The 14,309-nt window shown below is 43.9% G+C and overlaps 1 protein-coding gene across 1 annotated transcript; it reads left to right on the plus strand.

The window, feature by feature from the left end:
- The first annotated feature begins 5,448 nt into the window (after positions 1–5,448).
- PLA2G1B (phospholipase A2 group IB) lies at positions 5,449–11,794 on the plus strand. The gene is made up of 4 exons (XM_036761388.1): positions 5,449–5,527; positions 10,235–10,394; positions 11,202–11,329; positions 11,661–11,794. Exons 1-4 carry the CDS (start codon positions 5,449–5,451, stop codon positions 11,792–11,794), a joined length of 501 nt encoding a protein of 166 aa, XP_036617283.1.
- The last annotated feature ends 2,515 nt before the right edge of the window (positions 11,795–14,309 follow it).

Raw genomic sequence — 14,309 nt, forward strand, 5'->3', positions numbered from 1 at the left:
AAAAAAAAAAATAAAACAGTCCAGACCCTGAAGGAGCTTACAATGGAAGGTGAGTGGATTAAACTGCAAATAAACTGAGTTAGGTGCTACGCCTGTGATTTCACAGGTATTAGGAACTCCCAGGTGAGGAGATTCCCTCCATCAAAGAAAGTTGGTATCTTCTCTGTAATCACCCAAAGTGATTTGTCCAGGGTCACGCAGGGGCAAGACTTGGCTCTGAGGCCGGCTTTTTACCCATTGGGCCACACTGCCTCTATGCAACCAGTCAATACATTAAGCGCCCACTATGCACCAAGTACCATGCTATGCCTAAAGATACAAAGAAAGGCAAAAGACAATCTCTACCCTCAAGAAGTCCAAAGCTTAATGGGAGAAATATGCAAACAACTAGGTACAAATAAGTAAGAGACAGGATAAACTGGAAATAAACAGCAGATGAAAGGGGCTAGAATTAAGAGGGATGGCAAAGGCTTCTTGTAGAAGGTGGAATTTGAAGGAAGCCAGGTAGGAAGGGGCAGAGACAAGGAGGGGGCGCATTCCAGGCATGCTAGAAAAGCAGGAAAAATGGCCAAAGTTGAGAGGTGAGTGTCTTGTTGGAGACAGGAGATCCAGATACTAGATAAAGAGTACGTGTTGTGGGTAGGAAGGAGCATAGAAAAGTGTGTGTGGGGGTGGTCGTCCCAGATTATGAAAGGCTTTGAACAACAAACAGGATTTTACATCTGATCTTAGAGGTCGTAGGAAGCCACAGAGCCTACTGTGTGTTGGGGGAGGCCAGGGCAGTGTAATAGGGGCAGACCTGAACTTAGAAAGGAGGATGGACTAGGAAGAGACCTCATGTATATGGACCCACCAGCAGCTATCACAGGAGTCCAGGAGTGAGGTAATGGGTCTGTCTGCTCCAGGGTGGAGACAGGGTCCGAGGAGAGAAGGGGGAGTATTTGAGAGATGTTCAACGGTGCAATCAATAAGCGTCTGATTGGATAGGGGAGTGGGGTAGAGTAAGAAGTTGAGGATGACCCCTAGCTTTCAAGCCTGAGCACCTGGGAGGATGGTGGTGCCCTAGACAATAATAGAGACTTTGGAAGAAAGGAGGGCTTGGAGAAGGGGGGCCTACAATGAGTTCAGTTTGGGATGTATTGAGTTTAAGAGGTCTAGGAGACATCCAGGTCAAGATATCTACTAGGTAGGGGCAGCTAGGTGGTGCGGTGAGTAGAGCTCCAGCCCTGGAGTCAGGAAGACCTGAGCTCAAATCTGACCTCAGACATTTGACACACTAGCTGGGTGACCTTCAGCAAGTCACTTAACCCCAATTGCCCCGCCTTCCCCCCCTCCAAAAAAATAAATAAATAAATACAATTTTTAAAAAATAATTAAAAAAATAAAGATATCTACTAGGTAGTTGGAGATGTAAAACTGGAGGTCAGCACTGAGGTTAGGGCTTGATAAATACATTTGAGAAGGTGCCATATAATCTCACCCCCTCATTTCAAAAAGAGAATAAGAAGGAGAGGATCAGAAGTTATCTGACCTCCCTAAGTTCCCAATGGTAGTAAATAGAATAGTCAGAAGCAGCTGGTGGCTGAGAGTGCAACAGGTCCTGGCGATAATAGGTCCTGAGTTCAAATTTGAGCTCAGATACTTACTACTTACTCTGTGACCTTGGATAAGACAGTTATGTCACCTCTGTTTGTTCCAGTCTCCTCTGCTGTAAAATGAAGATAATAATAGCTCCTACCTTGTAGGGTTCTGAGGATCAAATGAGATAGTGTTTATAAAAAGTGCCTGTATACAGTAGGCATTATATAAATGTTTATTTTCTTCCCCTTCACTCAGTTGAAATTCAAACTCGGGTCTTCTGACTCCAAATACACTACAGCACACTGCCAGTCCATTAACTAGTAATCACTGATATTATTAATGATAATAGCAACAATTAATAATCCTGTACTGATTTACATGTGTTTGGGGGGACAAAAACATCCCAAAACCTCAGATATGGAACGCACCCCTAAGGCCATCAAAGCTTACCTATAAAGAGGTAATATAGAAAGAATTCTTATTGTTGCTAGTAGTAATCACCTTGACTCCGTGCAGCTGTGACCTTGTGGGGGCCGTGGGTAATCCACCATCTGGTGAGGGTAGTAAGCATGTCCTTGGCTGTTCTTTCCATTGAAGATTTTGTCCTTCCCAGGCTGGGAGAGACTAATTACCACACACCTGTGTTTTGACAGGGCCAAACTGGGGTTGCCTGGGAGTACATCTGAGGGTGGGGCTGGACAGAGTAACTAGAGGCATCCCCGCCCCCCCCCCCCCCCGCCCCATTTCCCCCCCCCCCCAGTATGTTCCATTATTCAACTGACCAGAGAGATCCTGACTTCCATGGGTCCTGGGTTTAAATTCTGCCTCTGATACTTGACCATTTGCTCTCCTGAGTTTCCTCATCTGCCTAGCTTATAAGATCATAGGGCCCTAGACCTAGGACTAGATCTAGGTCCTAAGGGCTTAGTGGGAAGGGACCCCAGAGGCCAGCCAGTCCAATCTCTTTAATTTACACTTGAGAAAACTGAAACCCAGGGAGATCAGAGTATAGAAGGAAAAAACAAGAATACTTTCCATTTTCGGCTCGTCTGCCAGAAACCATTGTATTCATCACTCATATCCAAGACATTTCTGGCTTAAAGAGAAGTCTTGCTTAGCATAGTTCACCCATGCCCTCTGATGCCTCTGGACCCCAAAACAATTAGAGGTAATGTTTTTTGGAATCTTTTTTTGTTTGTTTGTTTTTGTTTTTTGAGGCTATCAGGATTAAGTGATTTACCCAGAGTGGTATGGCTAGTAAGTGTCTGAGGCTGGATTTGAACTCAGGTACTCTGGACTCCAGGGCCCATGCTGTTCTTCAGAATCTTAAAGAAGGAAATCACAATATGGAAAAATACAGTTTGGGGTCAACATTACAGAATAGTTTTGTGGACACTGTCTCATCCCTTTCTGGACCATTCCATTCAAATATTCTCCAGGAATGAACAAAGAGATCTCTCCCCAGATATCTTAGTCCTTTTTAAATGGAGAAGGGTGAGTGTCTTTGGACTTATCTCTTAAAGGGACGAACACAGAGAAGGCCTTTAGGTGGGTCTATAGCAAGGCCCAGAGGGAAGGAAAGTTCCTACTATGTACCAAACTCTTAGCAAGCAATATGTAAAGAAGCCACAAGTCATTCTTTGTCAGGTCATTTGGTTCCAAATCTCAATTTGAAATCTTTAATCTTAATCCAATTTCTTAAGAAAGGCCTTTTGTCCTACCTCTTCTCTGTTCTTTCCAAGGGCAAGTTTTTCTTAATGTTGCTAGAGAATATTAAGGAAGTCCACTAGTAATTCACTAATAATATTTCTTAATATTTCTAGAGAAACAAAAAGGCATAGACCTCCAAAGGTCCTGGGTTCAAATGCCCTTGAGGGCAGGGACTGTCTTTTTGTGTCTCCAGATTGCTTAGCACAGTACCTAGCACATAGTAGGCACTTAATAAATGTTTATTGATTGAGTCAGATGTGAACTCTTTGGGTTCCACATGCATGTTCATTTCTCTTGTAATAAACTTAACTTTCACATAAGACTTGTGATGTTGTGACTGCCTGGTGACACAGGAAGACCTGAGTTCAATTCCAGCCTCAAACACGTGTTAGTTGTGTGACCTTGGGCAAGTCACTTAACTTCCGACAGTCTCAACTTCCTCCTCTCTAAAAATGATGATAATAACAACCCCTACTTCCCAAAATTGTTAGGATTCAATAAGATGATATTTGTAAAGGGCTTTATGAACATTAAGGTATCTAGAGCTGATTCCAAGTAACTGTGTGGTAGAGACAGGGCCCTAGATTTGGAGTCAGAAAACAAAGGAACAGGCTCTTACCCACTCTATGACACTAGTCAAGCCATGTCACTCTTCTGGACCTTAAAGGAGCTGGACTAGATGACCGCTGAGGTCCACCCTAGTCTCGAATCCTATGAATTTGGGGTCCCTGGGACCAGTGAATGTAGGATTTAAGGCCCATGTATTTTTCCAGTGCAAGGGAGGAGAACAGCAGCGTCCTGATGACCCCACAAATGTGGCTGACTGTATAGGCATCGCAGGAATTTTGCCTGGCTGCTCTCTAAAGGTAATGGGGTGCCTAGACAAGACCTGGTTGTTTTTGAAGGGTTCCTGGCCCCTTGAGCGTTTCCTCCTCCTGGCACCTGTAAGATTATGAGACCCAGAGCTGGAAGAACTTGGAGGCCATCCAGCCCATATTAGGAAACTGAGTCTCAAAGAGAGAGAACCACAGTCATTGGTTCTTTCTTCCTCTCTGGGCTCACTCTCCAGTTCAGTTCACAGCTTCCAGCCCTCAAGTCCCAAGGTGACACTCAGGTAAACTGGGGGACCTTCCTCTTTGACCCAAGCTGAGATCGGGGGCTTGTGGTAGAGCCTGGATTTCCTATTCTGTCTCTCAAGATCTCATCTCAGCCCCTTCTCTTTGTTCCAGGTGGAGAGGGGTATGGTGAAAGTGGCCTCGGGGCAATGCCTTCCCCCAAAGTTCCCTGGGGATCCTGAGTTTTTGTCCCCTGGATGGGATGTGTGGGTGCTTGGACAACTTCAAAGCTGGTCTTGTGCTTATGGGGATTTAAGGGGCCGAGATCCAAGCCCCAGAGCCTCTGACCCACCTGAAACAATCCCCTTATGGAAAAAGAGCTGAGAGTCAGAAAAGGATGGGGGAAGGGGGATGGTGAGTATTTCATGTGTATATTTCATGTATGTAATTTCCCTCTCGAGAATTATTGGCATTTACTTTGCTTTTAATTTAAAATCTTTTATTCTGAATTTCAAAAACACCAAATAAGATGGGCACCTCCATATACATAATAGAACAGAAAAGGAGGATTGTATATGAAACCGCAGGTTTCAACGTGCAGTTTGCTTTCATTTTATTTTTTGCATTAATATTTTGTATTTAATTTAATTTTTGTATTTAATTCTGGATTAGAGGCAGTGGGGCCTGGGGAATAATGTTTGTCCTTGGAGTCAGGAAAACCTGAGTCAGTGCTGTGGGACCCTGGACAAGTCACATAAACTTCGGTGCCCCAGACCCTTCTCCATGACAGAGATGCCACCTGCCTTGAGGAGCAAACAGGGTTCCCTCTGCATCGAAATCCCCAGGTCTAGTTCTGTCCCTATCTCTGTTGATGTATTCATGGGTACAGTGTGTACATATGGTAGGCACATGTGGTAGGTATGGATCAGGATCTACCAATGTTGATTGCACGTGTAATGTTTTTTTTTAACAAACCCTAGCCTGGACCTCAACTTAAGTATTTCTCAGAAGGACCAATCAAAGCCAGCGAAAGGAGCTGGCAGAGAGGAGAACAAACATTACCGCCTTATCACTGTGGGACAGCTATAAGAAGGCAGGCCCCATGGCAGCCTGTTCTTCACTTTTGTTCACCTTCCCTGAGAACAGAATGCATCCCCTCCTCCTGGCCGTCTTCTTGGCAGGTAAGGCATTGTGAGAGCTCCCCTGGGTGCTGGAGGCCGGTCTGAGGCCAGGGTGGCTAAGGGGAAAGACAGACAGACAGGCAGGCAGGCAGGCAGGCAGGCAGGCAGGCAGGCAGAGCAGTCCACTCTCAGGGGAAGGGCACAAGATTTGGAGAGAGAGGGCTTCCAAGAGAACTCCTGGCTCTGGTTTGAGGCAAATTAGCCCCAGTTTCTTCACCTTCACAGGCTCTGGGCTGGAAGAGAGATGTTTGACAGACGAAGAGACTGAGGACTAGAAGGTAGTAAGTGGCAGCTCTGGTATGTGACCCCAGTCCTCTGATCCAGATGAACTGGGCTATCACATTGGCACATCTAGGCTCAACCTGGCTCATTTACCTTGGATAAATCACCTCCCTTCCCTCTGGGGACTTCTGATTCCTTCCCAGTAAAGTCACAGACCCAATGGCCTCTAGGGTCCCTTCCAGTTCTTAAAGCAGAGGAGAGGGACTAGACTTAGTTCTAAACTGGAGGCAGGCAGTGTGGAGGCCCCAGTGGCTGCAGTACTGGACAGTAGATGAGAAGAGCTGAGTTTGAATCCTGCCTCTGATGCTTCCTAGCTGCGTAACCCCGAGCAAGTGAGCTCAGCCGGCCTCAGTGTTCTCATCTGTCAAACAGGAATGGCAGCAATGGTACCTGTCATGGACTTGTTCTGAGGATCACCTAATATTCATGAAGTGCTTTACAAAACTTAAGCATTATATAATTACTAATTATTATTATTAATCGTCATCATCCTTCGACCTGAGTTCAAACCCTACCTCACACACTTATGAACTATGTGATTACACTTAAGTCCCAGAGCCTCTCAGACCTTCAATGTCCTCTTCTGTCCTTTTTCTTTTTTCTTTAATTCTTTTTTAAAAATTTAATTATTTAATTTTTAAATTTTTATTTATAATTATTTATTATTTAAATTTTTAACAATTTAATTCTTTGTTAAAAAGTATTTCTTTTTCCCCAATTACATGTAAAAAGTTTTCAATATTCTTTTTCAAAATTTTGAGTTCCACATTGCACACAGCAACAGTTAACATTGTATAATAATCACCAGTGATCTAAGACAACTCCAAAGGACTCGTGATGGGAGTTACAAATTCTCTCCCTCTCTCCCCATCCCCTTCATTGAGAAGGGGAGCAATTTGATATAGGTTATACATGTGTAGTCATGCAAGACATATTTCCATATTGTCATGTTGTGAAAGAAAACATAGACCAAAAAAACAAAACAAAACAAAGAAAGTTAAAAAAAAAGTCTGCTTTGATCTGCATTCAGACTCCATCAGTTCTTTCTCTGGAGGTGGATGCATTTTCCATCATGAGTCCTTTGGCATTGTCTTGGATCACTGTATTTTGGAGAAGAGCTGAGTCATTCACAGCTGATCATGGGTTATCGTGTACATCATTGTCCTCTGCTGTAATAGAAAACCTGGATACTCACAGTTGCAATACCTGCCTCCTGGGGCTATTGTGAAGAAAGTATAACATCTTTGCAAACTTCAGGGTGCAGTAGAAGGAGCTATTGATTTGATGTAATTAAATAACTGGGAGGCGGCAGTGACGCATGGTGGATATTTAGCTGGTCTAAGAGTCAAGACAACCTAGATGTGAGTCGTCCAGGCTGTGCAACCCTGGGTGAGTCACTTAAACTCATGGTACACCAGGAATTGTTGAGCTGGTCAGTCAATAAACAGGCCCTGTGCTGAGGGCTGGGGAGACATAAGAAGCAAAACCCTCTGCCCTCAAGGAGCTCAGGGTCAAACAACAAGCAAATAAATAGGTATAAAAAGGCTGTATTGACAGGATTAGTGAAAATAATAAAGCAGGAAGGCACTGGATTTAAGAGGGGCTGGGAAAGGCTTCCAGGAAAGGGGATTTTAGTTGGGATTTAAAGGAAGCCAGGTGGAGATGAGGAAGAAGAAGGCTGCAGGGATGAAGAACAGACAGTGAAAACTCCCAGAGCCAGGACATGGAGGGTCTTGCTCGTGGAACAGCCACGAGGCCAATGTCACTGGAGGGAAGAGTTGGTGCTGGGGAGTGAGGTGTCAGAAGACCTGGAAAGGGGGGAGGGGGCTGGGTTCAGAAGGGCCTTGAATGCTAAACAGAGCATTTTGTATTTGATCCTGGAGGTGATAGGGAGTCACTGGCCTTTATTAAGTAGGGGCACGATATGATTAGATCTGCACTTCAGGAAAATCCCTTTGGTGGCTGAATGGAGGCAGGATTGGAGTGAGGAGAGACTTGAGGCAGGAAGACTCACCAGAAACTGTTCAAATGTTCCAGTTGGGAGGTGATGAGGTGTGGCAATGTCAGAGAAGAAAGGGGGGTATATTTGAGAGATACTGCAAAAGCCTCAGCAACGGCTTGGATGTGGGGGGAGGGGGTGAAAGATAATGAGGAATCCAAGAGGACTCCTAGGTTGTGAGCCTGGGGTGTGGGCAGGATGGTGGTGTCCTTAACAGTAATAAGGAAGCTATTGGCGGGGGAGGATTTGGGGGGAATTATATAGCACTTGCTGTGTGCCAGGTATTGTGTTAATTTATTATTATTATTATCTCAATTTTAGTTATTATTATAATTTAATAATACTACTCCTACTCAATCAAATCTGTGGCTGACGTGTTGTTACCTCTAGGATAAAGCAATAAATCTGTTTGGATTCTAAACCCCTTCACCACATGATCCTAACATATCTATTTATCCTCGCTGGACATCACTTTCCCTCCCATACTCTCTGATGTAGCCAAACTGGCCTTCACTCTGGTCCTCACACTTGACACCTAGATTTATATTCCTAATGAATATTGATGTAGAAATTTTAAATAAAAAATTAACAAGGAGACTAGAGCAACATATCACAAACATTATGCATTATGACCAGGCTGGATTTATACCAGGAATGCAGGGCTGATTCAGTATTAGGAAACTATAAAGGTAGTTGACCATACTGATAAGAAAGGTAACAAAAATCATATGATTACGACAATAAATGCAGAAAAGCCTTCTGACAAGGTACAACACCTACTCCTGTTAAAAACACCAAAAAGTATAGGAATAAACAAAGCTTTCTTTAAAACTATAAGTTGTATCTATGGAAAACCAAGAGCCAGCATTATCTGTAGTATTTCTAGAAATGCTGGCTATTTCAATAAGAAAAAGAAATTGAAGGAATGAGAAAACAAAATTATTTCTTTTTACAGAAAATATGATGGTTAATTTAGAAATCCCCAGAGAGTTTACTAAATTAATTGAAACTTGAAGAAGAAATCCAGGCTATCAATAGCCACATGAAAAAATGCTCTCACTAAAAATTAGGAAAATACAAATTAAAATGACTCTCGAGGTTCTACCTCATAGCCCTCTGATTGGCAAAGTTGACACAAAAGGAAAATTACAAATGCTGGAAGGGCTGTGGGAAAACAGGTACAAACTGTTAACGAACTGTTGGTAGAATTGTGAATGGGTCTAGCCATTCTGGAGGACAATTGGAACTGCCTAAAAAACTATCAAACTGTCCATCCCTTTTGACCTAGCTACTAGGTGTATACCCTATAGATATCAAAGAAGGAGGAAAAGGACACATATGTGCAAAAAACTCTTGTCACAATCCCAAAGAACTCAGGATGAAACAGACTACCCACTTCCAGATAGAGAGCTGATAGACTGAGGCATGTGTGTATGTGTATGTATATACACATACATGCATATATATATATATATATATATTTTATGGATATGGCTGATGTGGGAATTTGTTTTGCTCAACTACAAATATTTGTAAAGTTTTTTTCCCTTACTTTCTCTAAAGGAAGAAGGAGATGTGGGAAGGAGAGAATACGGAATTGAAAATAAAATTGAATTTTTAAAATAATGTCAGAAAAATAGATAGGAGCTATACTGCAGTACAGTAGCTAGGTGGCACAGTAGACAGAGTGCCAGGCATGGAATCAGGAAGACTCATTTTCCTGATTTCAAATCTACCTTCAGACACTTCCTAGCTGTGTGACCCTGGGCAAGTCACTTCACCATTTGCCTCAGTTTCCTCAACTGTAAAATGAGCTGGAGTAGGCAAAGGCAAACCACTCTGATATCTCTGCCAAAAAAACCTCAAATGGGGTCATGAAGAATCAGATGCTAATGAACAACAATATTGTGGTGGTCTTTAAATGTCCAGTTGAGGATTTTTCTTTTATCCTAGAGGCAACAGGTGGCCACTGAAAGTTTTTTTTTTTTATTAGTTTTGTTTTAGTCCAGAAGTGTCATAGTCAAGTGAGTGATATCCGGTAGTTAGTCCTGGTGGTCAGAATTGGGATGCTCCTGACTCCAGATCCAGTAAGCTTTTCAGTACACCAAACAGCACCTCCAGGTGTATGACCATGGGCCAGTCTCAATTTAGTGAAGCCCAATGTCCCTTTGTCAGAATCTTTTTTTTTTTAATGCACAAAATAAAATACACAGGATTTCAAAGGAAACCCATTCTGTTGAAATACTGATTAAAAATTTTTTTCCCAAACAAGTTTATGGATAGTGAGTTCTAAGCCCCTTTATAACTAGCTGCTGGGATGACGTTTCAGCTGTAAACCTCATGATTCTGTAGACTGAGTCCATGACCTTGGTCTCAATCCCTCACCACCCACAGGATGACTTATGCTTCTGTCTCCCTCTCTTCAGTGGGCACCGCTGTTGATGGTGTCAGCATCCGAGCAGTGTGGCAGTTTCGAAGTCTGATCAAGTGCGTCATTCCAGACAGTTATCCCCTGCTGGAGTACAACAATTATGGTTGCTACTGTGGCCTTGGCGGGAGTGGAACCCCTGTAGATGAGCTTGACCAGTGAGTAACCATGGGAAGAAAAGGAGGGTGGATGGGCTTCAGGTCTCAGCCCTTGGAGCCAATTTAGTTCTGTAAACAGTTAGTGTCACAGGCTGAACTAATCTGACCTTGGGTCCCTTCCAGCTCTAAGATTTTGTACTTTTTTTTAATGCCTGATCAGGCAGAGTGGTGGGCTTGAAGTCAGGCAGACCTATGTTCAAATCCCTTCTCAGATACTTACTAGCTGTGTGACCCTGGGCAAAGCACTTAAGCCTCTATCAGACTCAGTTTCCCCATATGTAAAATCAAGAAAATAGTAGGACCAATCCAGCTAAATTCTGAGAGGCTCATTACCAGGTTAGCCACTAGGGGAAGAGTAAGCCAGTCAATTGAATTCAGTCAATGAGCCCTCAAAAAGTTTCTTTTCCAGATGAGGGGAGGGTTAACTCTCACCCGCTAGCTTGAAATCTGTGGTCCTCCCCACTCCAGCCCCCCAAAATTGCCATCTTCCCAATCTGTTTTTCTCTGTCCTAAATTCTACGAGGATGATGCCTACTTGGTTGGCCTGCTGGAGAGCCAGAGCCGTAGACAGGCAAAGGGAGGAAGGCAAAAGGTCTCAGCGTTTAGCAGAAGAAGAAATAGAGAAAGAATCTGGGTGGGGTCGGGGGAAGCTAAGTCTGGAGAAATTGCCCTTGCAGGCTGATGGGGCCTTGGAGGCTGGGGCAAGGGCCTGGGAAAAGTGGCCACCTGTGTTGTGGCATCCCCTGGGCACCTCCAGCTCATACCTGCGGCTCCTGGCTTGGCACTGATTGTTCTCCTTCCCCTCAGGTGCTGCCAGGTGCATGACTCGTGCTATTCAGAGGCCCAGAAACTTTCTAGTTGCAAGTGGCTCCTGGACAACCCCTACACCAACACTTATTCCTACAGCTGTTCTGGGAATGAGATCACCTGCAGCAGTAGGTGTACCCTAGGCCTCGACTTACCCTGAGGGCCTGTAGGCCTCCCCTGGGTGGGAAAGCCCTATCTCCCAAACTGAGAGGGCAGGATTTGGTGTCCTTTTAGGCCCCTCCCAGTTCTGTCATTCCCTATTCTAAGGGCCCTCCCAGCCCTGACATCCCCTGCTCTGAGGCCGCACCCCTCCCCAGCTCTGACATTCTCTGTTCTAAGGGCCCTCCCAGCCCTGACATTCTATGATAACAAGTCAATTGTACAAGTTAGGGATGTTCTTAGCACATGGTGGTACATCTGACAGGTAGCTCAGACCTCTTTCCATCTTCCCCTCTCCAGGCAAAAATGATGAGTGTGAGGCCTTCATCTGTGACTGTGACCGAAATGCTGCCATCTGCTTTTCCAAGGCACCGTACAACTCAGATCACAAGAACTTGAACAAAAATAAATACTGTACTGCTGAAAAGAAATAATGGGCTCCCCACTCCCTCGGCCCTGCCAGAGCAGCCACCTTCCTCTGGGCCTGCACATGGTCCCCTTCATTAAAGCATCTTCTTGAAAGGCTCCCTGTACCTAGCTTTTTCTTTCCTCCTCTGGGGACTCAGATACACAGGAATTGTGCTGAGAGAGGTTTTGTTACCGCTGAGTCTTCTGTAAGTCTTGACATCTAGAGGGAGGCAGAGTTGGGAAGATGCTTAACACTGAAATCACCCAGTGGGATACAAGTGAACCCCGGTCTTGGGAGCTAGGAGGGAGCCACTCTAGTCTTGGGTTTTCCACCTGGGAAAAAGTATGACCTTGGAAGAGTGAGTTGGATGAATGAATGAGAAAACATTTCATCTCTGATTCCTCCCGGTCACTGGCCCCACCCCCATCCATTTAGTTGTCAATTTTAGGTTTATGACATCTCTCAAATCAGGCTCCATCACCCTCTTTCTGGCCCTGATCAAATCCAGACTACACAAGTGTCAAAGCCTTCTGACCAGTCTCCTTGCCTCTAATCTGCTTCTCTCTTAGAATCTCAGTTCTGCTGACTCTGTCGCTCTGTTGTCCAAAACCATCACCTTGGCATTCAGCACCATTAGCAAAATGGCTCCTATTTATCTTTTCGGGTTCACTTCATGCTTCCCTTTATGAACTCCAGGCTTCCACCCAACTGGACTTTACTCAAGCAGCATTTGTTAAGCATCTACTACATGTCAGTCATGGTGCTGAGTGCTGGGGTTACAAAGAAAAGCAAAACACAGTCCTTGCTCTCCAGGCACACACAGTCCGATGCAGGAGACAAACTATTTATTGGGTGGCCTGAAGTGAATCTCAGCTCTGGACCTCTGGACCTCCCAGCTGTAGCATCTGCAGAATCTAGCATCCTTCAGAAGGAAGGAGCTGGACTACTGCTATATGTCCTCAGAGGTCCCTTCCAGCTCTGAGAAGATGCTCAAATGATCAGCTCTGTCACTTGAATCTTTTATTATGTACCAGTCACTGCAATAGGTGAAGATCTTACAAAGGCAAAAATGAAATCATTTCTTTTCTCAAGAGTATTTTAGAGAACAACACGGGCTCATTTAACTAAATACAAAACCATATACCAAGTTCACTCAAGGTAATTTGCAATGTGCCAAAGTGGAGAGGCCTGAGCTGCTGTGGGGCAATCAGGAAAGATTTCATATATAGGAAATAGCCCTCGAACTGAGTTTTGGAGGAAGCTAGAAATTCCAAGAAAATGGTGACAAGTATACCAGGTATAGGGGACAGAGGACATAGGGGACAGACATGGAAAGGGGAAACTGAATTTCATGTGTTAGGAAAGGTAGTGAAACCAGTTTGGCTAATTTTCAGTTCTTAACTTTCTCCCTCCTTTCACTACCTCTCCTGCCCATTGAGAAGGCAAGAAATATATACTCATCATACATATGGAGTCATAGAAAATATTTTCACTCATCTTTATGAGTTCATATCTGGCCTCAGACACTTAGTGTATGACCCTGGGCAAGTCAATTAACCCTGTTTGCTTCAATTTCCTCATTTATAAAAATAAGCCAGAGAAAGACATGGCAAACCACTTCAGTAACTTTGCCAAGAAAACCCCAACTGCTCCAAAAGAGTCACAATGGAATATGCTATCCACATCCAGAGAAAGAACCTGGAGTCTGAATGCCAATGGAAACACGCTATTTGCTCTCCTTTTCTTTTGTTGTTTTGTTTTTTTCTTTCTCGCGGTTCCTCCCATTAGTTCTAATTCTTCTTTACATCATGAATAATGTGAAAATATGTTTAATATGAATGTGTAAGTAGAGCCCATATCAGATCACATGCCATCTTGGGGAGGGGGGAGAAAATTTAAAACTCAAAATTTTATGGAAGTGAATGTTGAAAACTAAAAATAAATTTTTTTTAAAAAAGGAAAAAAAAGAAAACCCCAAATGGGTCCAGAAGAGTTGGACATGACTAAAACTACAGAACAAGGGGGAAAAAACATGAAAAATAAAGGGAAAATTATGCTTCATCTGCATTCAACGTTAGTCTCTATTTCAAGGTGTATAGCATTTTTCATCATGAGTCCTTTGGAATTGTCATGGTTTATTGTATTTGTAGAGTTACTAAAGGACTTTCACAATATTGCTACTACTGTGTATAATGTTCTCCTGGTTCTGCTCCCTTCACTTTCCATCGGTTCACACAAGTCTTCTCAGGTTTTTTCTGAACCCACCCTCCCTCATCATTTCCCACAGCACAACAGCATTTCATCACAACCGTGCCATTCCCCAGTTGAGGGAATTCGGTTTCTGATCTGTTGCCACTGATGGGGTGCTTGTGCTTGGACCCTAATTCTAACAGCCTCTGCTTGGGTGCCTGTGCCTGAATGCCAATTCCAAAACACATCCATCTCTCAAAACATATTCTGTCCCAGGCAGTCTCTCTTTCTAGCCAAGGGCAGCTTGCCCCAGCTTATCTCTGCTCCTTCCTCAGTAAGCAGCTATGCCT

Source organism: Trichosurus vulpecula, chromosome 1, assembly GCF_011100635.1.
Source record: "Trichosurus vulpecula isolate mTriVul1 chromosome 1, mTriVul1.pri, whole genome shotgun sequence".
NCBI classification, from domain to species: Eukaryota; Metazoa; Chordata; class Mammalia; order Diprotodontia; family Phalangeridae; genus Trichosurus; species Trichosurus vulpecula.

Coding starts and splice junctions, on each gene's coding strand:
- PLA2G1B (XM_036761388.1), top strand. CDS start 5,449: ATGGCAGCCTGTTCTTCACTTTTGTTCACCTTCCCTGAGAACAGAATG. Junction 5,528..10,234: donor CCTGGCCGTCTTCTTGGCAG/GTAAGGCATTGT, acceptor CCCTCTCTTCAG/TGGGCACCGCTGTTGATGGT. Junction 11,330..11,660: donor GAATGAGATCACCTGCAGCA/GTAGGTGTACCC, acceptor TCCCCTCTCCAG/GCAAAAATGATGAGTGTGAG.